Below are 27674 nucleotides of genomic sequence, written 5' to 3' on the forward strand. Positions count from 1 at the left end.
AGGTGTCCCCCAAGAGACTCACTTTAGATACAAAGGCACAAAGAAGTTGAAAATAAAAGGGTGGGATCAGATACTCCATGCAGATAACCAAAGAGAGCTGGGGTGCTTATATTATGATCACATGAAACAGGCATTATGTCAGGGGCACTTTGGACAAGTTACCATTTCTCAAGATCGTGTGTGCAGTGGGTTGTACCTGCCTGGCTGATACGGAGGGGTGGGGTCTCTGCCTTGCAATCTCGAAGTGTTTATTCAATAGCAAAACTGTTTCATCCTTCTCAGCCGTTGTGGAGAGGACTCACTGGCCCGCCGGGAGACTGTTTTTCATTGCTCTTCCCAGTGGTTCCACTGACTCCCTCACCTCCTTCTTGTCCTTGCATGAGACCCCGGACCAGCTCCTTTCCTTATCTTGCTCTGCCTTTCCTTTCTGAGTGCCCTTTTCACGTCCTAGAGGACTCACTCATGGTTTGTATTGGTGTGTTGATCCCCTGCCTCAGGCAGGGACCCGTGTCCCCGTTGACCACTGAGGAGGGGCACAGCAGTCACTACATAAGCGCTGGTGAGTGAATCTATGTCTGACAGGCAGCTCAAACTTAGCACGTCCAAACCCCACCCCCAGCTGCTCTGTCCCTCTTCAGCCCATGGGGCTCTGCCCTCCAGGCACTGAGGCTAAATGTTGGTCTGTTTCACTCATACCCATGGGAGCTGTGCCAGGACATCCCATGGCCCCACTTGCCTGCCACACCCCACCTCTCACCTGTCAGATCCTGCTAGAACCAGGCAGTTCATGACCCTTCATCCCTGCGGTCTCTGCTCACATGGCAGCAGGACCACCCTATTCCAGCCGGCACCCCCTCCCATACTTCGTTTGCTTTCCCAGCCTTCTTCTCCCCAGCCTCACACTGACACTGGGCACCCCATGTAGTTTATGTCATTAACCTGTTTGTGGTCTGTCTCCCCCACGCAAACATTGGCTCCAGGTAGGGTGACCGATGGTCCCCATTTGCTGGGCTTCAGGGCTGAGAATCCTGACCCAATCAGCCCCTCAGTCCAGGGCAGACCCATTGGTCCTCAGCTGCAGGGGCAGTGATCTTAATTCCTGGTGGTGGGTCAGTGGGGCACCCAGTGGGTACTCAGCACCTGCTTGAGAATGGGTGAGTGAATGAATGGGGCACACAGATGTCCTGAAGGCTCCCTGCAGTTCAACTGTGAGCCCTGACATGGGTGACCTAGCCACCTACCTTCGGTCCTCCCCATCTTGGGGCCTGAAGTCATCAGCATTTTACTGCTGGGCAAGAGTGGCCTAAGGTGGGGATGAGATTTCGGGCTGAGGTAGGGGTCGGTGTTACTGGCCAAGGCAGGCCTGCCGGGCCCCCGGGCCCTGGGTGTGGTCTCAGATCTCGGTGCAGAGGTTGGATCACTGAACACCACTGCCACTTGGTGGCAGCGCACACGTGGACAGCTGGGAAGCTGGAACCCAAGCATCCCCGCCTCAGCCAGTTCCCCATAGCCCTGAACCTCTTTGAGAGGAACGCAGTCATGGCCTGTTTGGGCCTCAGTTTCCCCCAGCTTTGGAAGGTCAGGGCCGCAGCAAGTCTTGAGGGAGCCTACACCTGGTCAGGATTTCCAGGGGTAGCCCTGGGTCAGAGCCAGGGTCTCTCTGCATGGCCACGGGGCTCCTGGGTGGCCCAGGTGAGGGGAGCAGGAACTCCAGGCAGGGGCAGCCCAGCCATAGGCAGGACTCTGGTCGCTTGCCCCGCCCTGGGCCTTGATGGGGAGGGAGCACCCCAGGCAGACAAGGGCCTCCAGAGGACCCCATGCTCCCAAACGCTGTTCAGTGAGGAAACGTGGTGAGCACAGAGCCACAGCCTGCCAGCCCCTAAACCCTGACCCAGGGTAGGAGTGAGGGGCCTGGGACCCGAGGGTGAGGCCTCCCTGACCCCCACTCCCCCAGCGTCCCATCCCTCTGTCAGCTCCTGACTTGACCAGGCCTCTGGCAGCCACTTTATGGGGACAGTAGAGGGGGGCTTCAGGAAAGGGCAAGCCCTGCTCTGCCCCCCTCCATCATGAGGCTGAGCACCAACAGGGGTGGACCAGTTGAACACCCCTCTTCCTCTCACTCTCCCTCGCACACACAGCCTGGGGGCAGGCCTTCGGGGTATTGGCATCTCCAGCCGTTGGGGTGTCCTCGGGGACAGCTTGGGGGCTTTTACGTGGTAGGGGGCTAGCAGGCTCCATCTGCAGTCTGGTTCCACCCTCGCCTCCGGAAGCAGTCCCACCTTGGCCCCATATTAACAGGTGCGCCTGGGCCCCATAATCCTCCCCGCCAACCCACTTGCCCCAAGGGGCTACCTTGCCCCGCAGACCCCATCTCTGTCCATGGGAAGAGGCGAGCTAGGTGGACAAGTGTTTACTGAGTGGGGGGGGGGTGCGTACTGGCTTGGCCCACCTCCTAGTTTGCTGGGGGCTGCAGCCCCCATTAAGGGAGGGAGAAGGAGGGAGAGCGAGACAGGCCCTGGAGGCAGGAGTGCATTTGCAGAGGGCAGCACAGCCGGCCGTCCAGGGGCCAGGCCCGGGCTGCCTGTCCCTGGGTGCACGGTGGCCAGGTGGAGAGGGTTCCCAGACTCCAGATGATGGCAGCTCAGGAAGGGCAGCCTGATGGTCCTTGGGAGCCAGCACGAGTTCTGTGGGGCCCATCTGACAGCCAGCTTCTGGGAGACCCCTGGTCTGGGGTGTGGGTCCCTCTCTGGTGGCCCTCAGGGAGTGTGATACTTCTGGGAATGGCACAACCTGGAAGGTGGTTCCCGAGGCCACAGGAAGTGGCCAGCCTTCCCTGGACTGGCTGGGCTGGGGGGCCGGAGAGTGGAAGGGGGCCTGACCTCTGCGAGGGCTGGTGCAGGGGGGCGGGTGGAGGCTCAGCCCGGGCAGTAGGGGCCACCTAGCATGCGGACCCTGGAGTGCTCTGGGCAGGGGCTGGAGGTGGTTCTGAGCCAACTGAGCTGCAGAACATGTGGGGTCACGCTCTGCTCCCCAGAGCCGTGGGAAAGCGCCGGCAGCCATCAGGCAGTGGCCAGGCCCTGGTCCTTCTGCCAGTGATGCTGGCCATGACCACAGGCGGAGGGAGGCTGCACCAAGCTGAGACAGGGCAGGTCAGAGGCCAAGCCATCTGGGAGAGAGGGCAGCCCACCCAGCCATTCCGTAGGCTTTCACCGAGGGGGTTCAGGAAGGGGCTGAAAGTTCTTCATCTGACCCAAAGCCCCAGGCCTAGCCTGAGGGCCCCCGAAGAGCCGCGGGCCTCTGGGGAGCCGGAAGGTGGCTGGACCCACAGCCTGGGTTCAGGTGAGCCACCTCCAAATTCTGAGGCCTGGCCTTCGTTGCCAGAGACCTGGGGCCCAGATGTGAGCTGGCCTCCACTGTACCCCAACATTCAGCCAGGGTACTCGCTCGTGCTTCATGGGGCTCCTGGCCCCAGTCTGCTGTCCCCAGTGGCAGCTGGAAAGAGAGGAATGGGGGTGCTGGTTCAGTGTACCCCCTACCAACCTTGTCTGGGGGCACAGACAGCTCACTCCCCACTGTGGCAGGAGGAAGGAGAGGGAGCTGCAGGCCCCAAATGCTCAGGGCTTACTGGGCAGGCCCTTCTAGGCTGCCCAGTCCTGGAGAGCCAATGCATGGCAGCAGGCCAATGTCCCGTCCTCAGGGGCAGTGCACCTGGACCCCAAAAGCAGGATGCACTCCCACTTGAGCTGGGCCTGGCCCCTCTGCTCTCAGGCCTGTCCCTGGGATCCTGGGACCCACCCAGCGCCGCATGGAGGCTCTGCCAGTGGCTGGGGCCTGCTCCCAGGTCACCTGGCTGGTAGATGGTGGAACCCCAGTACAGACACAGGCTCCCAGGGATGTCCATCACCCCTTTGGCCTGTGATTTGCTCGAGGAGAACTTTGCAGGGGAATGGGACCCAGACTTGGCCGACAGCTCCTCTGGGGGTTGGGAGGAGGTGGAGGAAACAGGTCTAAGAGACGCGCCCCAGGCTCTCGGGCATTTCCGGTGGGGCGGGGGCTGCCCTGGAATCATGGAGACCTGAGCAGGCCGCTGACACTGGGTGGGTGCCAGCGCCACCCCCTCCCGGCCCCCTCTTGCCCCCGAGGCTCCTGCAGCCTGCTCTCCCCTCCGCAGCCAGAGGCTCTTGCACATGCAGCTGGCGATGCCTGCTCCCCACTTACATTGCCCTTCTTAGGACCCCCAGGCAGAGGCCGCCCTCCAGGGCCACATCCAGGACCCCCATGCTTAGCTTTGTCTCCTGCTAAGCCCGAGGTCCCAGGAGTCTGGGCTTAAGTGGCCTGGCTGGGTGGGAGGGACAGCTGGAACCGGAGCCCTGGTCAGGGTTGGTGGATCTCAGGAAAGAGGAAGCAGGACCACTGGTGCAGTGACGCGGGGATGATGCTTGTGATGGGCGGTGAGGGCCCTTGACCTCCCAAGTCAGGGGTCTGCCTTCGTCCTGGCTCAGAGCCTGGCCCGACTTCCAGGCAGATGGCCCCTCTGTCCCCTACCAATGCCTAGTCACCCTGAGAGTGGGAGGCAGGGACCAGGCTCAGAGCTGAGGTTGGAGTCCAGTCGTTGGCCTCCTGAAGCCCATGAGTGTGCACTGCCCCCCACCCCTGCTCTGGGACCTGAGACCCAGCGGGGACACTCACTGCACTGAAGATCGCACAGCTGCTGGGGGGCAGAGAAGTGCACATCAGTCCTCCAGCCCTGCAGGTGCGGAGCATTTTGGTCAGCACAGCCTGCGGCCTCTCCCGCACCCTGACTGCAGCTGCCAGAGCAACGGCCTGGGGAGGTTGCTGGGCTGACAGGCCCGGGGAGGAGCCTTGGGGGAAGGAGTTCCCCCCATCGGTTGATGAACAGGGAAGCAGGTCTGGGACTGGCGTAGGGGGTGGGGGCTGGGGGGGGCAGCACCACCCACCTGGATGCAGGTGTTGGGTACACAAGCCTCGTCCCTGGGAATGTCCACAAAAGCTACCGCAGGGTCAGCCATGACGTCACCCTGGGTGGGAGAGGGGTGGGTCATAGGTGGGGGGAAGACTGGCTCACACAGCAGAGTGCCCTGCACCCCTCCACATGGGGCGGCCTCCAGGGGCTGACTCACGGCATTGTCGACAGGGAAGGAGTTAGCCATCCTCCCCAGGAAGGAGACCCCCCCACCGGGCTCACTGAGGCTGGAGGGAGGGCCGTGGCCTGGAGCACGGGGCGGCAGGCAGGGGGCCACGTCTTCCTTTGGTGACACAGGTACACCTGGAAACGGGCCGCGCTGGGCGAGAGGAAGGTGACCCGGAGGTGGCTCTGAGAGGCTGCTGGCTGGGCGGTCATCTTCCAGGCTGTGGGGGTGGACGGTTGAGGCCCAGCACCTCCCCCCCCATTCCCTTCCTCCCTCCCTCCCACTGACCCAGCACCCTGTCATCCCACCTGCAAAGAAAAGGGTGTATTTGCCGCATCGGCACAGCAAAGGCCCCAGGCCAGCCTCCCTGCCCTGCCGCCCCACGGAGAGCTCACCTTGGAAGCCTCGCTCTTGGAAAGGGCACCTCACCCAGAAGCCCCGGCTGGTGGAGAACTGCAGACAGGTCGAGAGGCGGGACCGTGGCAGCGTGTGCGGGGGTGGCTGGGGGTGGGGACAGGCTGGGCCTCCCTCCCCCACAATCCCTTAGCTCCACCATCAGACCAGGGTGGGGGTCAGAGGGGTCCCTGGGAGGCTGCATGCCCCGGAGCCCTGCCTCCTGCTCGCCACTTCCCGCCAGGGGCTGGTGGAGTGCACGGCAGGGACGGCCCGGCCCACTCACCTTCAGGCAGAGCTGGGGCTGTGTGTCCACCCGGGGGTACTGCACCTGCGGGGGGCTTGGGTCAGGCCCCTGCCATCCACGCCCGCCCCCGTCCCCACCTGGGGGTACTCACCCTGCCGTGTGCCGGCCGGCCGGAGTGCTCCAGGGTGTGGCAAAGGGCCCCAGGCCCCGGGCGCCAGCACAGACTCACGTGGCCACTCACGGGACAGGCAGGCTCCCAGCTCAGGGCCTGGTCCCCCGGGTGGTAGCGGACAGCGTCCCAAAGGGCCTCTGTCTCTGCAGGGACCCTCCCCCAGGGCTGGAGTCAGCAGAGCCCCCGCCCACACGTGTGTGGAGCCGAGCCGAGAACGGGTAACCCTCCTCCACCCCTCGGAGAGCCGCTCTCGGAAGACTGGCTCCTTCCACACAACCGGGGCCAGGGCGCGCGTCTGTGTGTACTGGGAGCACACGTGCTTGCACACACGCGTGTCTATGCACAGATTCTGCCACCGGAAAGGGCTTGCCTGGGTTGCCTTTGGCCACGGGCCGGCCACGGCAGGTGCCAGGGCAGGCCAGGCCTATCCGCACGCTCCATCCCCACTGTGGCCTCCTGCAGGCTGAAGCAGGCCAGCCCCCACCCTGCCGGGCACCCTCCGACCTGCCCTCCTCCCACCCTGCTTCCTCTTCCCAACCCCCCGCCCCCCTACTCCACACCAGAGGGCACTTGCCATCTTCGAAGGGACAGGCCTGCATCCGCACGGCGTCAGGGGTCGCAGACCAGCCCTGCGGGAGGGGCTGGGGTCAGCGCAGGTCCTGCCCCTCCCTCTGTGTCCTCCCGGCAGTGCAGGCCACACTCTCACTGACCTCAAGGCACAGGCACGGCAGCTCTTGGCTGTAGGGTAGAGAGACGGTGCGGGATATCCTGTTCACTGTCACCTGCGGTGGAGCGGACAGCTTAGGGGCTGGGGCCCAGTGGGTGGGACGGGCCAGGCGGGGAAGGTCTGGGGTGGGGATGGGGGGTCGGGCGTGGTCTGGGGCAGGTGGAGGGGGGTTTGGCGGTTGGGCAGGACGCAGCACCCGGGGCTCGGGCCCGGGCCTGGGCTCACCCGCACTGGGGCACCCACATCCTCGCAGGTGAACCACTTGAGGCAGAGCCGGACGTAGTAGTCGGGGCCCCCGGGGGCCTCAGGCACCTGGACCAGGATGACCTTGCCACTTCGGTCCACCCAGTAGGAGAACTTCTCAGCTATAAAAGGGCAGCAGTTGGGGTCCACGCTGGGACTAGCTGTCACGGGACGGAGGTCTTCACCTGTCCTGAGAGCCTCCAGGTAATGACCCCCTTGCTAGAGCCAGGCGTCCGGGAGTCGCCAACCTGAGAGCCCATCATGACTTCCCAAGTGAGTCAGGCGGAAGACCCCCGTGGGACGGTTGTGTGGGGGTCTCCCCAGGGGCTGCGGGGCTGCGGTCCCACCCGAGGAAGGGGCCTCACCAAAGCAGACGGGCACGTTCCTCCCCACGTCCTTGTCTCTGCAGTCTGCGAATGGCACAGCAATGGTGGGCCCAGCCACTCTGTCCCCAGCAGCTGTACCCCTCGTCGGACCTCTGCCCGTGTGCTTTACAGAAGTCTCTCCTCTCCCAGGAAGGCCGTGACCCCGAATGAAGCGGAACGTGCTGGCTGCGAGCTGCCCAGCATGGGGCCCTGCCCCCTACCCCAGGTGTCTCAGCCCAGGCTGTCCCTAGAAGCCAGTGGCAGCTGTACCCAGGCAGGCCCCATGAGCTCCCACCTTCCACATGGTACTGCTGGTCCAGCTGGACCCCACAGAAGTGGGGGACTGTCCTCAGGGTGACGTAGAGGTTCTGAGCTGCACTCACTTCGAAGCAATCAAAATGCACCTGGAGCTGGGCATGCACAGGTGTGAGCCAGGTGGACCTGGGGTCTCTAGCTACCCATCCCTGGCCAGGCCAGCTCCACCTCGCACAGCTGGAACCCAGGAGAAGGGGTCCCCAGGCCTCGGGCCTTGGGTGGATCAGGTCCAGGAAGGGAAGGCAGCTAGGAGCTCCCAGGGGACAGCTGCTCCTGCCTGGCAAAGGCTTGGGTGGGACCAGCAGGTCTGGGTCAGGTGCTGGCCTCACCTGCCGCCCCACCTGCAGTTGGCGGGAGGCTCTGGAGACCCGCACGCTCTGACACTGAGTCTCCTGGGTGTCCAGATTCATGGAGCAGGCCTCCAGGCCCCGCAGGCTCTCTGGGTGAAGGGAGGGGCCGGGCAGAGCTGGTCAGACCAGGGCGGTGAATTCTCTTTCTTCCCCTCCTCTCTGGGAAGTGCAGTTAGCAGGGTCCCCAGCCCGCCTCTGCCTCTCGAAGTGTTGTGGAGTTAAAGGAGCCCTGAGCCCACCACCCTGTTTCCCAGGTGTTCCCACCATCACGGGCAGCACGCCCCCTCCCCCCAGGCTGCCTCTCACCATGCAGCACAAGGGATGCCTGCACGCGCAGAAGGAGGGAGCAGCCATCGTGGGGGGCACACTTCATGGCCGTGGAGAGCTTCAGGGCCTCCAGGACCAACGGGGACATGGATGTGGGGGGTTGCCGGCAGAAGTTGTTAAAAATGTTCCCTGGAGAGGAGAGAAGGGGGGTGAGTGCCACAGGGCTCCCAGTGCCTGGGTAAGGCTTTGTGGGTGGCCCAGACAGTGGAGGGAGCTCTGGGACGGCATGTCTGGGGAGGGGTCCTCACTATCTTGTCCCAGTGCGATCAGGGAATTGGCCCCAGTGAAGAGTGGACCCACCCTGGAGCAGCTGTCTGTCGGGCATCGGGAGTGGGGCCAGGCTGCGGAGTGTGGGTATGTGCTGCCCCACCTGGCCAGCGTGGGTGCAGGGAAGCCTTCGTTCTGGTAGGCTGGCAAGCCCCATTGGCTCTCTTCAAAGGCCTGTGGGGGTACCTGGGTCATGACCCCAGGGTCATCGGAGCCCAGGGCTCTGTTCACAGGCCAGCAGCTGGACTGGCGCAGGTGAGACAGGCCTTGAGGCCTTGGCGGAGCCGGGGCCTCACTTCCAGGCACTGGGGCTGAGCGGGGTTGCAGCCTTCACGTGACCAGGCTTGCAGCTGGGGACTTGGAGGACTGTGGGGTTAGCTCCACGTGAGCTGCGGAGCCCTGGGGCGGCCTGTGCCCCACAGAGTCGGCAGCCCAGGTGCCCTCCTGCGCCCAGGGCTGTGGTTCGTCCGCATGCACGAGAGATGGGGTTCAGGCCTGGTGTTATGGGCGGTGGAGGAAGTAACCCTGAGGTGGGAAGGGAAGGTGTGTGTGCTCAGTGGGTGCTTCGGGGGCCCAGAACTCCCAGGCACCCCCAAGGCAGACCCTAGGGGGCCTGTCAGGAAGATCTCGCTGGGGCTAGGATGCAAGGGGAAGGGCAGGCACCACGGGGGGAGAGGGACCCCCTGTCAGACCAGCGAACTGCTAACATGCGAGTGAAGGGGGAGCAGAGGAAGGTGGCCCATCAAAGACACTCTGCGGTGAGGCTGAGGTGGGAACAGACGCTCCTCAGAGGCCCCAGCCCTGACCTGAGGCGCGGACTCGCAGACTCAAGGGCACAGAGCAGCCGCCCCGAGGGCCACACCTTCTCCAGCGGCGTGCAAGCATGTGGGCTACGGAGAAGGCAGGTTGCCCCAGAGCCAGGTCTTTGCAGGAGGGCCGTGGCCCTGCCACCCGGGCCTGGATGGGCGAGCACGCTGCTGGACCGGCACCGCGGAGCCTGTCACTCGACAGAGATCATGCTAACTGGCTTCAGAAAGAGACCCAAAGGGACATCGGGAATTACAAGATCCAAATATGTTCATGGGAAAGAAACTCAGCTCTGTGGATCCCACTGTGGCCTAGATGGAGTCACGGAGGTCAGGTTTACCCTCCAGCCTGACACAGCCTAGAAAGCCAGACAGAATACACGGAGAATGGTCTCAGGACACGACAGGAGGAAAGGGAGGACAATGATGCCCTTGAGGTGACACTGTCTTGAGAGCATCTCCGGGCTATGGGGGACGGAGGGGCCCAAGGGGAGCCTGACTCCCTCCCTCAGTCAAGGAAAAGGGCAGAGAGCCTGGGCAGACCAAAGTGCCCATGTTTGCAGGACAGAGCGTGACCCAGGGGAGAAAGCTGCAGGAAGAACCCGGGAGAACATTCCCCTGCCAAGCACAGGGCAGCATGCCCATGTGGGGGAACTACCAGAGGCAGGAAGGAACCAGCCCATTTGAGGGAACGCACCCTGCAAGCACGCGGGGCCGGGAACAGTCCCTGTTGGCAGCCAGGCCCTCAGTAGCTACCACATTTGAAGGGTCTTGCCTCAATAGGGGATAATTAGCCTCAGACTGCGTGCTGCTGTCATCCTGCCCAAAGACAAGGTCTGAAAAGCAAGACCCCCAAAAGTTTAAGCTTTAGCCAAGTAACTCAACTGTCTTCCAGGAAAGCCTCAAAGATATTTGTAGTAATAAAAACATATATCTAGCACACAATGGGGTAAAATTCACAATGTCTCCCATCCAATAAAAAAATTACAAGCCATGCAAAGAATCAGGAAAATACAAATAATGGGGGAAGAATCAATTAATTGAAACTGATACAGGTTTTAGAGTTGGGAGTCAAGAACATTAAAGCAATTATTATAGCTGTATTCTGTATGTTCAAACAGTTAATCACAGACATGGAGGATTAGATAGGGAGCTAGATCTCAAACCCAATTTCTAGAAAAAATTATAATGCCTGAGATGAAAAATACATCAGATAGGATTAATAGCAGATTAGATATTTAGAAAAAGAAGATTGGGGAACTTGACTAGCAAGAGAAACCATCCAAAAGTAAATGGAAAGAGATAATGATGATAATGGTATAACAATAGAAGCATTGGCAGGACAACTTCAGTGCCGTGTGTGTGTGTGTGTGTGTGTGTGTGTGTGTGTGTGTAGAGTCCCCAGAGGAATGGGGGAATGAGGAAAAAACACAAAACTGGAAGAAATAGATACGTCTTCAACTTGATGAAAACTATAAACTCACAGATCCAAGAAGCCGGTGAGTGCTAAGTATAAGAAAGGTGGGAAAGATTACGAGGCACACCACGATCAATTTGCTGGAAGCCAGTGGCAATGGGAGAATTGTAGAAACCACCAGAGGAAAAAGACATGTTATGTAGAAGGAACAAAGGACACGACCACAGCAAGTTTCCCTTGGGAGAGGGCAGAAGAGCCCCCACAGTGCTGAAGACACCCAGGAGAGCTTTACCACGGAGCTCTCTAAAAATGAGGGGTGGGGCGCCTGGGTGGCGCAGTCGTTGAGCGTCTGCCTTCGGCTCAGGGCGTGATCCCGGCGTTATGGGATCGAGCCCCACATCAGGCTCCTGTGCTGTGAGCCTGCTTCTCCCTCTCCCACTCCCCCTGCTTGTGTTCCCTCTCTCGCTGGCTGTCTCTATCTCTGTCAAATAAATAAATAAAATCTTTAAAAAAATAAAAATAAAAATGAGGGGTAAATAAAGACTTCGTTAGCATACGAGAGCTGAAAGAATCCCTCATCAGAAGACCCACGCTACAAAAAAACCCCACCAGAAATGGTAACCAGGCAGTAGATACACAAGATATTTTCTCATTATTTAAATCCATTTAAAGGAGGATTGACTGTTTACACAAAATAATAATAATAATAATAATGCGCTGTGGGGTCTAGAACAAAGGAAAGCTGTGACCACAGCAGCACAAATGCCCTGGGGTTGGGGCGCCTGGGTGGCTCAGTCCAGTAAGCCTCTGACTCTTGGTTTCCATGCGGGTCATGATCTCAGGGTCCTGGGACTGAGCCCCGCTTCAGGCTCCTTTCTCAGCAGGGAACCTGCTTCGCCTTCTGCTCCTCCCCCTGCTTGTGCTCGCTCTCGAAAATAAATAAATTATCTTTAAAAGAAAAAAATATCTCAAATTAGTGACCTCAGCTTCCACCTTAAGGAACTAGAGATAAAGAGGAAATGCACATCCTTAAATTAATGCTATATTATATGTCAACTATATCTCAAACTGGAGAAGAAGGAGTAAGAAAATCCAAAGTAACAGAAGAAAACAATAATGAAGAGCAGAGATAAAATAATAATAAAAAACCCAATGAAATAGAAAACAGAAAAGCCATAGAGAAAAGTCAATGAAAGCAGATGTTTAAGAAAGAAATGCTACCAGTTCTACAAGGATTCTTCCAGAAAACTGATGAAGAGGGAATAGTTTGGAACTCATTCTCTGATATCAAAACCTGACAGAAACATTACAAAAAGAGAAAATTACAGATACCTCATGGCCATAGAGTAGAAACTCGAACAAAATTTTAGTAAATGTAATCCAACCACATCTAAAAGGAAAACACATAATTGCCAAGTGTGGTTTGTCCTAGGAATACAAGAATTGATTCAATGTTGGAAAATCAATCACTATAATTATGTTAACAAATTTTGAAAAATACATATGATCATCTCAATAGTCATAGCAGAATTATTTTACAAAATCCAATATCTATTCCTAATAAAAACTCTCAGCAAACAAGGAATGTAAGGAAACGTTCTCAATATGATAAGGCCTTCTAAGGGAAACCTATAGTTAATATCATGTTTGCCAGTGAAAGAAGGATTGCTTTCCCCTGAGATCAGGAATAAGACCAGGATCACTGCTCTGATCACTTGTACTCAACATTGTATTAGAGATCCTAGTCAATGCAATAAGGCAAATGCAAGAATCAAGATCAATATACAAAAATACACCATATTTCTGTATACTAGCAAAAAACAATTGCAAATTGAAATTTTAAAGATACCATTTACAGTAACATACAAATATGAAATACTTAGGGACAAATTTGACAAAAGATGTACAAAATCTTTGACCTAAAAACTACAAAATTTTGCTGAGGGAAATTAAAGAAAACTTAAATAAATGGAGCGGTATACTGGATTCATGGGGCAGATGACTCAAAATTGTAAGATGTCAATTCTCCCCAAACTGATCCATAGATTCAATGAAGTTGTGATCAAAATCCTTTTTCCCCATAAACTGACAAGCTGATTCTAAAATTCACTTGTATCTAGAATAGTTGAATCATCTATAATGCAGAACGAATCTGAAAGCCAGCACTGCCTAATTTCAGGACTTATTGTAAAGTAACTAAGTGTAGGGATTAAGACAGTGCGGTATTAGCATCAAGATAGACAAATGGATGGAATAGAGTAGAGTTCCCAAACAGACCCGCCCATGTGTAGATGGTTGATTTTCCGCAAGCATGCTAGGCAGCCTGGTGGGAAACGGACAGTCTTTTCAATGAATAGTGCTGGGTTGACTGGGTGTTCACGTGCAAACAAACAAACAGAAGAGAACCTTAATTCATACCTTACACTACATACAAAGGTCACTCAAGATGGACTGCTGATTTAAATGTGAAGTCTAAAACTGTAGCACTTTGAAAAGAAAACATAGTAACAAAATATCTTTGGGACCTTGAGTTAGGCAAAGATTTCTTGGATACAACACTGAATCATGACTGTAAAAGAAAAAATTGATAAATTGAACTCCATCAAAATTTATCTTGGAAAGATACTGGTAAGAGAATGAAAAGACAAGTCACAGGCGGAGGGAAAATCCTTGCAGATCATGTATCTGGTAAGGAGCTCGCTTTCAGAATCTGTAAAGACCTTTCCAAATGTCATAAGGAAACCAACAACCCAGTAAAGAATAAGATCTGAACAGATTCTTCGCCATAGAGGGTAAAAGTGGACAGTGCGCACGTGAAGAAATGCTCAACATCAGCTGACATTAAGGAAATGCACATTTAAACCACAATGAGTCAGTGTTACATATTAGAATGGCAAAAATGGAAAGGACTGACCATACCTAGTGCAGATAAGGATGTTAAGATATGCTCCCACTGTTGGTGGGAGCATAGAATGTCACAGACACTTCTTTAGAAGTTAGATACACACCTGCTGTAAGATACAGCCGTTCTGTGCCTTGATATTTACCCAATAGTAACCAGAAAGACTTGTCCACGAATGTTGATTGTGGTTTAATTTTTAGTAGCCCAAAACCCAAATGCCCGTCAACAGGTGAGCGGGCAAACAGATGGTGGTATAGCCATGCAATGGAACAGGCTTTTGATACAACACACAGATGAATCGAAATATAATTATGCTGAGTGAAAGAAGCCAGACACAAGAGTACACACTGCCTGACTCCATGCATATAAAATTTTAGGAAACGTGAACTAATCTCTATGGAAAGATACATGGTTTTTCCATTATCCTGACTGTGGTAACAGTTTCACAGGTGTATACATACGTAAAACCTTAGCAAATTGAATACTTAAAATATAGTGTTTGTTTTCTGTCAATTTATGGCAATAATGCTATAGGGGCACCTGGGTGGCTCAGTCGGTTAAGCGTCTCACTCTTAAGATCTCAGGGTCTCGAGATCTCAGGCATGATCTCAGGGTCACGAGATTGAGTCCCACATTGGGCTCCGTGTGGAGTCTGCTTGAGATTCTCTCTCTCCCTCTGCCCCTCTGCCTCCCTGGGCATATGCTCTCTCTCTCAAAATAGATAAAATAAATCTTTTTTTTTGAATATTTTATTTATTTATTTGAGAGAGGGAGAGTGAGAGAGAGCACAAGCAGGGGGAGAGGGAGAGGGAGAGAAGCAGACTCCCCGCTGAGCAGGGAGCCCAACATGGGGCTCGATCCCAGGACCCCAGGATCATGACCTGACCCGAAGGCAGATGCTTAACTGACTGAGCCACCCAGGCGCCCCGATAAAATAAGTCTTTAAAAAGAAGAATAATGCCACAAACGAATTTCCTTCTTCCTGCTCACTTGCAATGTGTGTAAGAAGGCAGCGAGCTTCCAAACTCCTCCCCAGGACTGGTGAGATGTCATACTGGGCTTGCCCTCATAATAGGGGGTTTCTCCCAACTCAGTTTAAGTTTATAGAAGATCAGAAGTGGGAAAAATAAAACAACAAAGCAGTAATTTTTAAAAAATCTCTAAGGACACAGAGCTCAGCTGTCTTCATACCCCACGGGCTTCTCCTCATCGTGTCCTCAATAGCCAGAGGGGGCAGACTAGGGATGGGCGAGGAGGTCGCAGGCTCCTGCCACTTCTCCTCCCAAACTGATGGATATTAAACAAAAAATGAATAGCAGAACTGCCTTTCATTATCACCCCGTGCGGCCAGTTCTAAACAGTGTCAGTGATAAAATCTTCCCATACTGGTCAAAGTTCTAAACAGGTGCCCACATCTGGTGTGGCCCCTGCCCCATGTGTCCGTGGCCCCCCCGCTGTCTTGGAGCTGATGCAAGTACTGGCGGGGTCTGATGGACTCTTCTGAGCCTTCGGGAGGGACCCCACCAAAGGCAGTGGCTGGAGTCAGACCGCCCGCTGTCCACAGACTTCATGGTGAAGTCGGGTGGCCAGCCAGATAATGGGGGGCTGGCCGGGGGGAGCTCTGTCCCAGGCCTGATGCTCCCTTGCCAGGGAGGCCGCTGTACAGCCCCGCATTCCTAAGGGAAGCCAGACTCCTCCTCCCGCCCACCTGCACCTCCCGTGGGTGAAAATGTCTTCTTCTCTGCCAGAAGTGAGAAATTCAAATCTCTTGACCTTTCCTGGGGGGAAGAAAGCAGATCTATTCCAGTCAATCAAGAAAAGGATCAAAACCAGAATTAAAAAAAAAAAAAAAGGTAGAGCCATGGCAGAGAAGGGCTCTGGGGAGCACGGAGCTCAAGGAGCTCTAGAGAGGGGAAGCTGCCTGTTGTGGAACAGAATGTGTAAGGATAGGCTCTCGTCCCAAACTAGCTGACAAAATGGGGAGTAACAGCAAAGGGGGAGAGATACCAGCCGCTCGATGATCTGTGGTACAAACGGGACAACAAGTTGTTTCCACCCCGTGGAAACCGTCGTGAACCCAAAGTTTGTCATGAAGACTCGTGGGAGTCTCCCCATGGGTGAAGTGGGTGTATCTGGTCTTTCCAAAGATTTAGAAAACTGCCGCAGAGCCTTACTCTGAGAAGGCCTGACAGATGCATTTTAAAAAGGAGAAATAGGAACGCGAGAGGAAGAAGTGGGTTACAAAAGGGAACAGTGAACTCAGGAATTGGTAAAACGTGGTGGTGAATTTAAAATCGTATTGACAAAGGAGGAGGGGGAGAAAGAAAGACTTCTGTGTGTTTAAAAACAAGTTGGGAGTTTCGTTTCCCATAATATGCTAGACCAGGCTGTCCGGGCCAAGGCTACTGCTGTAAACAGCTAACAACGCTGGAGGAAAAGGTAGGCATATGAAAAGCTCCCCGAAAACTTGTCAAAGCTGATCAAAGAAGCAGGATCATCAGGCCAAAGCCTGAGAAACGGCAGAGGGAGGGACGGGAAACCACTTTTCCTGAGGGCATCACGGAGCTGCCCCACTATCACCCTGGTTCAGGGGAATTGGGCGGAACCCCCCAACCCTGGGCCCTGTGGGGCGGCTACTCCGAGCACACAGAGAGGAACAGAGAGCTTCCCACACCCTCTGGTGGGTCTGGGTGCTGGTTCCCAGCCATGGTTTGCAGCTCCAGGAAGGTCCACGAGGCCTCAATCTGTTTTTTAATTCGAAATGGTCCTGAGGGTCACACATTACTTCTGGGCACCACTCAGAAACAAAGGGAATCTGGTTCTGGAAGAAACCTCCTTCATCCTAGGCCCTGGGGACACCACAAATTATTTCTTTTTCTTTTTTTAAAGATTTTATTCATTTATTTGACAGAGATAGAGACAGCCAGCGAGAGAGGGAACACAAGCAGGGGGAGTGGGAGAGGAAGAAGCAGGCCCACAGCGGAGGAGCCTGACGTGGGGCTCGATCCCATAACGCCGGGATCACGCCCTGAGCTGAAGGCAGACGCTCAACCACTGTGCCATCCAGGCGCCCCCACCACGAATTATTTCTTGCGGTCACTGAGCAGGTATATTTAAAGATAAACAAATATGCCAGAAAACAAAGCACTAAGAGGCAAAACCAACAGAAATGACAGGCCACAGACAGCCCCACAGTCTTTCGGTGACAGACACAACAGCTGTGAACTATAGACCAGCCACTCTAAGACAAACTTGAAAGTGTATGCAGTGGGGGAAAAAAATACTACAAAGAGGGACCAGGCAGATGTGAAATAAACAGAGTTTCTAGAAACGAAACCCACAGAAATAGAAATTAAAAAATGCAACAAATAAGTCTAAGAGTAGACTGGGCCTCACCAACAAGAGGGCTAGTGAAGTGAAAGATCCCAGCGAATGATCCAGAAGGCGGCAGAGAGACAAGATGGAAAATATAGCAGAGACATTAAGAAATGTGGAGAAAGAAGTAAAATGGCCAAGAGATCGCCGAGGAAGGGAAAGAGGGCAGACACGGCTGATGGCTAGCTTTGCAAAGGCTCACACAACGATGTAAAAGTATAGGTCAGTCTCCCGCATGAATGCACTTGCAAAATCCTACATAAAACTTCAGCAATTTGATTTAAATAATATATTAAACATAACTGGAGAGGATTTGTTTCAGGACTCCACGTGTGGTCAACGTTTGAAAATCAATCAGCACAATTCACCTCAGGGTGAAAGAGTAAAGGAGGGAAACGGTATGATTATTTTCACAGATGCACAAAGTTTCCATTAAGTTCACTTCCTATTCATGATAAAGAATGTTTAAAAAACTAGGAAAAGAAAGGCACCTGTTTATGTAGATGGAAGCCACCTATTTCAAAGGCCCCAAAAGGCAGATAATGACTGGTAAGCCTTGGGAGTCAATTCCATAAATATCAGGACTAAGATGAGGGCTCCCCATTCAGCGCTGTCCTGAAAATTGGAGCCAGGTCCATAAGACCAGAAACAAACAGAGGTTTATAAACTGTCATCATTTACACAGTATGTGATTATCCATATACAAAATCTTAAGAGACTCAATGGGAAATCTATTAGAAATAACAAAGAGTTTTTAACAAATGTGTTGGATACAAGATCAATATACCAAAATAACATTGCTTTACACCAAGGAAACCAACCAGAAAATATAATAAAATAAAGAAAGCATTCACAGTATCCTCAGCCTCTGACGAACTAAGTAAAAGTTTTGAGGAAGACTTAATAGTTGGAAAGGCATACCAGGTTCATGGTTGGAAGACTCAACTCTGATAAGATGTCATTTCTGTCTCAAATTAATCAATATATTCAATGCAAGCCTGATCAAAATGTGTGATATTGTAACTTATAATAAGAAATATGTATTGGTCCTTGCCCATTATCTGGCGCAGGGATCCTAAAACCGTTGGAATTTCCCAAGAGTAAGAGCCAGGAGGGTGTCTTTTGTTGTTCAAAGCAAACCACTTTCAACCACACCTGAGTTTATGTTAATGCGGTAGGTCTGGTTGCCAGGGCAATCAACCACAGGATGACCTCTGTGGAGGAGAGACGAGCTGGAGGTCAATCAATCACAGATGGCCAATGAATTTATCAATCGTGCCTACGCAAAACCCTCCCTAGAAGCCTCCATAGAAACTCTAAAGGACAGGGTTTGGAGCACTTTTGGGTTGGTGAGGACGTGGAGCTGGAAGAGTGGCAGCCCCAGGAGGCCTGGGGGTCTCTGTGCCCTCCCGCATCCCTTCTACCTGGTTTTTCTTGAATTATATTGTTTTATAATAAACTGGTTACCTGGCAAGTAAAATTATGCTCTGAGTTCTGTGAGCCAATCAAGTAAAGTAACTGAACCAAAGGGGGGGGGTTCGTGGGAGCCTCTGATCTGTAGCCAGGTGGTCAGGGGCACAGGGTACCTCTGGGGTGGCCCCCGGACTTGCTGCTGGTGTTTGAAGTTGGGGGGCAGTCTTGTGGGGTGAAGCCTCTAACCTGTGGGCTCTGAGGGTAAACCGGTGGTCTGGGTAACTTGGAACTGAGTTAACTGCTTGGTGATATTAAACAATACACACAGTGGCTATCTCCTAAATAAATAAATAAATAAATCCTTTTTTTTTACAAAAATGGGGGGCACCTGGGTGGCTCGGTTGAGCGTCTGACTGTCGGTTTCAGCTCAGGTGAAGATCTCAGGGTCCTGGGATCGGCCCCACGATGAGCTCCGCATTCAGCGGGAGTCTGCTTTGAAATTGCTCTCTCCCTCTCCCTCTGCCCCCGCCATGCTCACTCTCTCTCCAAAATAAATAAATACATCTTAAAACAAGACACACATTGGAAAACACCTACTGAAACTCTCAGTAAACTTGACAATCGAATATTTATATTGAAGAAGTGAAGGCGTACAAAACGCTAAGACCCTTTTAAAAAACTTTTTATTGTAAAAATGAAATTTTAGATACTGAAAGCTCGCCAGAACACATAGCTTTGTGAATTATTACGGCATAGGTAGCCTGTCACGGCCAGGCAGCCGGTCCCCGCTTGCGCAAGCCCCTTCGCTCACTCCTACGTCAACGACTTGTTTGCGTCTCTTCGCGGTCTCATCGCCCACATGTGCCTCTTCACGCCCTAGACTTGAGGCTTTGCCTATTTTTCAAGCTTGGCTTGTCTGGTCCGCTGCTTTGCCTCCATGTCGCCTCCTCCTTGCAGAATCAGGCTCTGTGACCCGCCAGGCGTCCTCGGGGTGCAGCTCGGCACCCGTCTTCAGACCCCTGTGTTTCTGGCCCATCTGCAGCAGGACGCAGAGGCCTGATTGTGCTGAGGGTCTAGTCCTTTGTCAGGACGAGCGCTGGTGTCGGATGTCTTCAGGAGGCGGGAAGCACTGGACCTCCACGTGTTTGATGCTCGGGGTCCCAGCTCTCAGGCACTGGGAGCTGCAGAACGCCGCTCGAGATCTGCCGTTCCGTGTCCACACTCGCTCCAAGGCGGCCTTCACAGAAGAAAGCAGGATTCCCAGTTCTCAAGGTGATGCGTTGGTTCTCTGCCGTCTGCAGAGATTGAAGACTTCCCTTGATTTTTAAAAACAATATTGTCATGAATACATGGGTTTATACATGGTTGCAATTCATTGTAATTTTTTTTTAAGGTCAAATGATATCCTCTTGGCTAACAGGAGTTCCTTTAGGTTGGCTCCAAGTACTTCTTTTTCTTTCTTTCTTTTTTTTTTTTTAAGATTTTGTTTTAAGTAATCTCTACACTCAGCATGGGGCTAGAACCCACAGCCCCGAGATCAAGAGCCGCTTGTTCCTCTAAGGCAGCCAGGCGTCCCCTAAGGACTGCTGACTTGTCCCATCGTCTTTGAGAGCTTCTCCGCTCTCTGGTACGACAAGGTTCTTCTCGTACACTCTATGCCCCAGACTGGGTGTCAGCCGCTTCTCTCGGGAGCCCTGCCTAGTTTTTGGTGGGAAATGATACTTGACGACTGCAGCCTGGACGCTAGCGAGGCTCATAGCATTGTAAGTTGTCTGCTCTTTTTGCTACCTGCCCCAAAGATTTTTCTCCTTCTCTTTAAGATCCAGTCATTTTACTAGAATATGTTTTGGTGTTTGATCTTCAGGACCCATATTCTTGGGTCCATGGTTTGCCTTACAATACCTAGTTTCAATAAACATTTTTAATCTCCTGAGGACTGTAGTTCTGAGTATTTTGTTGTTGTTGTTGTTGCCCCGGTTTTCTTCTTCAGCGTCAGTATTTTGGACATTCTTGGCCTATCTGAAACACTTACCATTTATTCACACATCATTTTAATCTTTTTTTTTCATTTCTTCTTTATTTTTAAAAATGTCCTTTTTGCTTTGTATTTCTCTTGGATGTTTAATATTTGGTCTGTTCACTCGGGTTCTTCTAATGTAGTCTTCATTTCTGAAGTTATTTTTCCTTTATTTCTAATTCTGTGTGTTGTCACCTAACTTCCAGAATTTCTAATTTTTGTTCATATTCGTCATTTCGTTGAGTATTGAAGACTATTTTGAAATGAAATGTTACAGTGGGGATTTTTTTAGCATGCCTTCCTGGTGCACTTGCGTTGTCTTTGGGACTTGACTCCTACTCTTTCTCGTTATCAGGAGTTGTCTGGAGTTTGTCCTCCCCCCGGTTCTCCTGAGTGCGTCGGTTCTGAGCTCGGCTTTGCGGCTTTGCGCCCCAGGCTCGGCTCCGGCTGCCTCTCCAGCCGCACAGCGCCCTCTCCCGTCGTGCGCGCAGCGTTTAGAAGCGGGCGGGACTTCTCAGTTCGTTCCCCCTAGCCCACGTCCGTTCGTACCTCGTCTCTTGCCTCTGTTGTTCTCGCTCTGCTCAGTCTTGACGGCACCCCCCGGTGTAGGGCCGTCTCGCCACGGGTCCCGGAGCTGAGGGGTTGCCGACACCTCGCTCCCGCCGCGGGTCTGCGCGGGGGGACGACAGGTGCGCTCTCCCGCTCCCGCCGCGGGTCTGGGGTGGGGGGACGACAGGTGCGCTCTCCCGCTCCCGCCGCGGGTCTGCGCGGGGGGACGACAGGTGCGCTCTCCCGCTCCCGCCGCGGGTCTGGGGTGGGGGGACGACAAGTGCGCTCTCCTGCGGGCGCTCACGGACGGCTGGCGCCCCGCCTCTCCCCCGGCGCAGCCGCAGGGAAGGCCGCTCACCTGGGGGCGCGGGAGCGAGCCGCACCTCGGCGCCACCCTCTCACCACCGAGCCTGCACCTGCGGGTTCAGGGACGCAGGCACACACTACTGCCGCGCTCGGCGCACAGTTTAGGAAAGGAAGGAGCAAGGAGGGGCTCGCGCAGCCAGCCTCCGGAAAGGGACTGAGTTCAGAGGCGGCGGGTCAAGGAGCCACCCCGCGGCTGGAAAATCAGACCCGAGCTGAGCAGTACGTGCCGCGGCCACAGATGGATCTCCAGCACAAAACATTACGGTTGCATCCCTACCTCACACCACACGCGGAAGTAAAGAGCTAAATGAAAACGAAACGTTACGTTAAAACCTTTAGAAATACAGCAACGCAGGAAACCTATCTACCACCTCAGGACCGGCAAGAATTTGTGAAGATTCCCCCAATCCATGAAACCCCTTAAAGAGGAGACTGGTAAATATGATCACATCAAAGTGGAAAAGTTCCGAATGGCCTTAGGAGGCCACAGGGGAAGAGAGAGGGAGGAGCTCTGTGAGGCCAGGAGCACTCCCGGGGGACATGGGCAGCAGGAGCCCCCACCCCCAGGCCCCACCCTGGGGCCGCACACGCAGCAGCAACCATGAAAGACAGTGAAACTGTAGTTAAACGGTGTCATTTTTGGACAAAAATGCAGAAGTTGATGAGGGGAAATGGGGGTTTCTGAGTATCGCTGGTGTGGCCACTTTGGAAAGACAGGTAGCGCCCTCCAATGAAATCAGAACACGGGCTTCTGTCTGGCAGGGCGCAGCTGAGGGTGAACTGGGGGCCTTGCCCTTGTGCACCAGGTGCTGGACAGGGACATCTGGGGGATCTCTCTCCGGTGAGGCAGGCAGGTGGAGTGGCAAGGAGGACAGGGTGACCCTGGTGACCAGGGTGCGTGAGGGCGGAAAGGCAGCCTGTCCCCCTCTGTCTGAGAGGTACTCACGGTTCACTCGGCTCTTGCAGGTGAAGCCCTGGGGACAGAACAATGAGAGAGGGTGAGAGGTCAGCCTGGCCACTTTCTGTCCTACCCCCTGAACCCAGCTCCAGTGGCCAAGAGAGTCATGTGGCCCTTCACTCTCTGCGAGGGCCTGGGGGGTGCCACAGTCCCCGTTCCTCCTCAGTGTCTGGGGTGCTGGCTCCACCACGGCCCAGCCCAAGGCCCTGTAGACAATGGCCATTCAGTAAATGGTGTGATCCGGACCCCGTGGACCGGGGAGCCCCATGTCCCCAACTACATTCCCAAAGGGCCTGCCCGTTCATTCTTTAGAGGAACAGTGCCGAGTACCTCCTAGGCACTGGTTTGGTGTTGGGGTTCTCGAACAAAAGACAGTGGGGAAAGAGTCTGCCTTTGAGGAGCCCGCATTCCGAGATGTGGACACAATCCAGAACGGAGGAAGTTACACTTCATGTCAGATGTTGAGAAGGGATGAGGGGGAGGGGTATTAGAGGAACCAGGGGAGCCTGGGCCGCAAGTCTGCAGGCGTGCTCGGGGGAGCTTTGTCGAGGAGCTGAAGTCACTCGGGCTGCCTGGCCAAAGGCAGCGACAGCATGGGAAAAGTCCCAGTCCTTAGCGTGCCTGGGTGGTTCAGTTGGTGAAAAGTCCCTGTCCAGGCTGGATTCTCCAACCCCCTCCAACCTGACGGTGGGGGCCCGCGGGGGGCATCTGGACTGGGGACCAAGTTCAGATGGGGCCCGTGGGGGAAGGTGGCTGGGCTGCCAGCCTGCAGGCCTCTCTTTGGTGGGTGGGCGGTGGCGCTCCACAGCCGAATTTGGGAACTGAGGTCAGGGGTGCTGCTCTGGGAGCCCACAGGGGCACGGTGGCTGGGGCCCTGGGGCGTCAGACTGCGCTGGGCCCGTGAGCCCCAGCGACACTCCAGGGCAGCAAGAAGCAAGGGCAATGCTGACCCTCTGCTCCCTTCCCGGAGAACTGACCCCCCCGAGGACCTGGGAAGCTGGGGAGGGGGGCCCAAGGGGGGGGCCCAAGGGGAGGGCCTGCACTTCTGGTGGCACCCAGGTGGGAAACGGGAGAATCCGAGACGGTTGGACTCCTGCCCCTGGGATCTGCGGAGATGCCACGACTGGCGGCTCCATCCCTGCTCCAACCCCTTTCTAAATACACTTTTACTTCGGAACAGTGCTCGATTTACAGAAGAGCCGTGGAGACAGTGCTGAGAATTAGCGCGTAGCAGCGGCATTTGCCGACTGGTGGTGCGTTCGTACAAACTATGGAACTGGTGAACCGGTGCTGGCGTGCTGGTGGTGGGATGGCTAAACTCCGCACCGTGTTTGGACTTCTCCCAGTTTTGCATCTGTTTTGTTTCTGTTTTCAACGTCTGTTTTCCTTTTTGCAGTGCTTAGATGAAGGGCTGAGGCCACCTGGACACCCTCTCCAGAATGTGACTGGGCAGTCCTGGGAAGCACAGCTGCCTGGGGATGGGAGGGCAGGAGGGGACAGCCCAGTCCAGAGCCCTAGAGACCTGACCCAGCAGAGCAGGACAGGGCCCCATCTGCAGCCCTGAGTGCATGCAGGAGGGACAGTGCTTGGGTCCCTGGCCACCCTCGCTGCCTCCCTCAGCCTCCATGCTCAGAATTCCCCCTTGGCATCCACTATCCTACCTGTGACCCTAACCTACTTCCCCAGTCCCAGAGCTCAAAGACAGAGCGAGGCCGTGCTGGTTGCCCCAAGGTTGAAGGGCATGCATGTGCCCTGGGCCGTGGGCACTGCCTGCCCACTGGCAACTGCCCCTTATGCCTGTGCCCGGAGCCCCCAAAGCCCTGGAGTTGTGGCAGCATGGCGTCTAGTGGAGGGCTGGTGGCTGTGGTCTGGTGGTTGGCCCTTCAGTGCCCAGACCCTCTCCTCTCTGTGACACAGGAGGAGGGACCAGCAGGGACAAAGATCAGGCCAGAAAGCACCTGTGGCCCGTGTGGGAGTGGCGGGGGCAGGGGAGAGGGCTGGCTGTGTGCCCAGGGGCCTGGAGCAGGAGCAGGGGCCGGTCGGAGAAGTGGCCGCACCCCCACCTCCCTGGGGTTTTCCGTTGGGCTTCTCGGGGCTTCCCGTGCCAGGCATGGGGGCTGTCTGTGGGGAGGGACCCCCCCCACCCCCACCCCCCCACCCCGGGGGGCTCAGCTCCAGCTAGAGGAAAGGACGTGTGTGGGTTCCTGCTCCACTTGGCTCCCCACAGCCCAGGACGGTCCCCTCCGCACAGCCCAGGATGCTGGGACCCCCAAGTCGCTAGGCAGGGCTGCCTGATGACCCCATTTGGCACCCAAGGCCCCCGCCCCCACCACAAGCATTACTTGTGCTGTCTCCTCTGCTCCTGTCCCCCAGCTCTCCCAGTCAGTTCAGCAAGGATGATTTATCACGGAAGACTTGCCGAGACCCAGAACAGTCCTCCTGTGGGCACGTGTGGGCTGGAGGGGTCTCTGTGCAGGTGCGGGGGTCGCCAGAGGCTGTCTGTCCCCTGGCTTCTCCGGCTCGAATCCGGAGCCGCAGCCCCCATCCGCTCCCTGCCCGTCTCCTCTGCCTCCTCTCCCATGCAACTCCCTCGCCCCCTGCAGCTCCCCTCTCCCCCTACCTCTCCTCCCTTTCCTTTGAGGATTCTTTCTCCTCCTCACAGCCCCTGGGTCTGGGGGCTCAGTGCTTCCCAGCCTGTCCCCATATGGGACCTCTGCTGGTGCCTCTTCCTGACCCCACTCACACCACCCAGCTGCCCCTTACCATCAGCTCTCATGTCCGACGGGCTTCTCAAACCCCACATTTCAAAACCATGTTGCCCCCCACCGAAACCTGCTCCCCCCCGGAAACATCTCCAGCAGCCCAGAGCTAAAGTCATGTTCTAGGATCCACTTTGATTTCTCCTTGTCCACCAGGATCCCCGCTGGCTCCAACCCCACCCGCAAAGTACAGCTCCCTCCCATTCTCCACCTTTACTGTGGTGGGGCCCAGACCACCCCCCAACTTGGACCCAGCTGTTTCCTCTGCACCCACAGTTCCCATCAGCAGCCGGAGGGAGCCTCTCCTGGCCCCCCATGGGTCCCTGCACCTCCGATCTGAGCCCAGCCCCTCAGCCTCGGGGGCCCTGCCTGACCCTCTGGCCACTCCAAGCCTGCTCTGTCCCTTGCTGAGCTCCCTGGACCCTCTGCTGGACACATTCCCAGGGTCTGTGGAGCTGCTGTTCCTCCCGGAGGAGAATGGGGTGCTCCCAAGTGTCCCCCAGGGTGGCCTGGCCACCGCCCCTGGAAGGCACACATGAGACCTCCCCCCAGGCCACCCCCAGTTTTCTCCCTACATTTTGTTGTTGTGCACTGTACCAATTGGAACACGACTCCCCGAGGTCACAGTGCACACAGCAGGTGCTCAAAGTTCCCTCCACCCCATGTGCTTCATGTTCTCTCTGTGCCCCTGTCCCCAGGACACCTTCTGGGCTGAGTCCCCACTGCGCCTCCACCAGTCTCCTGGGACACAGGCACACTTTCACTGCAGGTGCTGCCGGAATGCCTCCCTCAGGCAAGGTTGAGTCAGCCTGCCTGACAGCAACAAGCCCTGGAGGCCACCGCTTCGGAGCTGTGTCCCCAGTCCGCGGCACACTCCTGTCCAGGATGAACACATTCCTGCAGCCTTCCCTTCGCAGGGCGTCCACACATGCCACAACACCATCCCAAGCCCAGCACCTTGCGTGATGAAGCATGGTTCACTGAAGCCGTGAGGGGCTCCGGGGAGAGGGACTGGTCTCGGGCACATCAGCTGGCCCTTCCCCCTGAGGCTCTCGGCAAACAGGCCCTAGAGCAGAGCTACCGGGTCAGCCCCACACCTCCCAGGGGTCCCCAGGCCCCCGGGTCACCCACTGCCCCAGGGCCTCCTGCACCCCTTGCCTGTCGCTCTTACTCATGGGCCGAGGGCACCAGGCCCATGCGGGCACCAGGGCCCCCTCAAGATGAGAGCCTAGGAGGGTTCAGGGGCCCACGTGAGAGCAGGAAAGGCCACCTGACTACAGGATGGGGGTTGAGGAGGGGGCAGGAGCTCACCTGAGAACAAGAGAGGCCACATTCTGCAATCTGGGGGATGGCCAGGCCAGGGCAGGTGCTCCAGGTCAGGGAAAGGAACATCACTGCTGGGCCAGCCAGCATCTGGCCCGCGTGCATGGGGGCGAGATTGCAGGATGCCCTGTGGAAGCGGCTCCTTGCCTTCCCGGCCTGCAGTTCCAGCCCCAAAGACAAGTGGGAGAGTCTTGAGGAAGTCTGCTCCCCGAGGCGGACACTCCCCCATCCTGACGGAACAAAGCCCAAGTGGGCCGTCGCAACCACAACACGGTAACTTCCTGCCAGGCCCTGGCTCATGCTATGGGGCCTTCAGACTCTGGCCAGGTGCCCACACAGTTTCTAGGATGCCAAAGGAAGCATCTGGAGCCTTGAGTCTTTGGGGTTCCAGGTAACCAGGCTCCCTACGGGGCTAGCCGCTGGAGCAGGGCTGGCTGTGGGCCTGTGGGATCAGGGAGCTGTCTCACACACCCCATGGCTCCCGGGTGTACCCCCATGTCTCAAGCATTCATCTTGATGGTGGGGGACGGAGCTGTTCAGGTGGGCGGCAGAGGAGTGGGAGCCCTCCCAGGTGCCTGCCCCGTGCAAGTGCCTGCTCCAGCCCCAAGCCTGCAGGAGAACCCTCTCCGGGAGCAGGACCTGCGGCTCTGCACCGCTTCCCTGGCCACCCCTCTGGATTCGAGATGCTATACCCTCACAGTGCTATCCCTCACCCCAGAGGCCAGCACCCTGTGGCCTGACTTCTGCTCAGGAATCACTCCTCGCTCTTTTTCCACATTTGTTTGACAGAGAGATAGCCAGGCAGAAAGGGAACACAGCAGGGGAGTGGGAGAGGAAGAAGCAGGCTCTCAGTGAGGAGCCTGATGTGGGACTCCATCCCGGAACACCCAGGATCACGCCCTGAGCTGAAGGCAGACGCTTAACAACTGCGCTACCCAGGCGCCCCCTTTTTCCAAATTTGATTCTTTCTAGGCATGAACGTTTGCAGGCAGAAGCTCACAGCACCCTGTCTGCTCCAGCCTCAGCCTGTGTGCCGGGCAGTAAAAGGTAAGATGCAGCTCAGAGGCTCCTTTGTCTCCTCCCTCCCTGGCAGGCCTGGAGTCCCTGTGTCATCTGCTGGGCAGGGGTGAGCACCTCTGGCCCTGGGACAGCACCATCGCATGAGTGGGGGACACAGAAAGTGATTTACGGCTGGGGATCTTCCTGGAACCGCAACAGGGCACCTCAAGTTTG

The 27674-nt window shown here is 55.6% G+C and overlaps 1 protein-coding gene across 3 annotated transcripts; it reads right to left on the reverse strand.

Annotated features, from left to right (window-relative positions):
- Positions 1 to 3: 3 nt before the first annotated feature.
- Positions 4 to 26618, reverse strand: IL17REL (interleukin 17 receptor E like). 3 transcript variants are annotated; one of them, XM_034644113.1, is made up of 15 exons: positions 26430 to 26618; positions 22348 to 22375; positions 8269 to 8418; positions 7593 to 8051; positions 7298 to 7342; positions 6915 to 7054; positions 6673 to 6744; positions 6537 to 6591; positions 5942 to 6105; positions 5830 to 5874; positions 5546 to 5603; positions 5207 to 5370; positions 4959 to 5039; positions 4690 to 4747; positions 4 to 3492 (listed from the first exon to the last, which is right to left on the reverse strand). In XM_034644113.1, the coding sequence occupies exons 1-15, from the start codon at positions 26544 to 26546 to the stop codon at positions 3452 to 3454; spliced, it is 1677 nt and encodes a 558-aa protein (XP_034500004.1). In that variant the 5' UTR covers positions 26547 to 26618; the 3' UTR covers positions 4 to 3451. The 3 variants fall into 3 exon arrangements, with proteins under 3 accessions (XP_034500004.1, XP_034500005.1, XP_034500003.1); XM_034644114.1 differs by having other exon boundaries at positions 3450 to 4747; positions 7593 to 7707; positions 7942 to 8051; XM_034644112.1 differs by having other exon boundaries at positions 3450 to 4747.
- Between the last annotated feature and the right edge of the window lie 1056 nt (positions 26619 to 27674).

Source organism: Ailuropoda melanoleuca, chromosome 15, assembly GCF_002007445.2.
Source record: "Ailuropoda melanoleuca isolate Jingjing chromosome 15, ASM200744v2, whole genome shotgun sequence".
Taxonomy (NCBI): domain Eukaryota; kingdom Metazoa; phylum Chordata; class Mammalia; order Carnivora; family Ursidae; genus Ailuropoda; species Ailuropoda melanoleuca.

Coding starts and splice junctions, on each gene's coding strand:
- IL17REL (XM_034644112.1), bottom strand. CDS start 26,546: ATGCACGCGGGCCAGATGCTGGCTGGCCCAGCAGTGATGTTCCTTTCC. Junction 22,376..26,429: donor GTGGCCTCTCTTGTTCTCAG/GTGAGCTCCTGC, acceptor TTCTGTCCCCAG/GGCTTCACCTGCAAGAGCCG. Junction 6,106..6,536: donor GGCCTGTCCCTTCGAAGATG/GCAAGTGCCCTC, acceptor GGGTCCCTGCAG/AGACAGAGGCCCTTTGGGAC.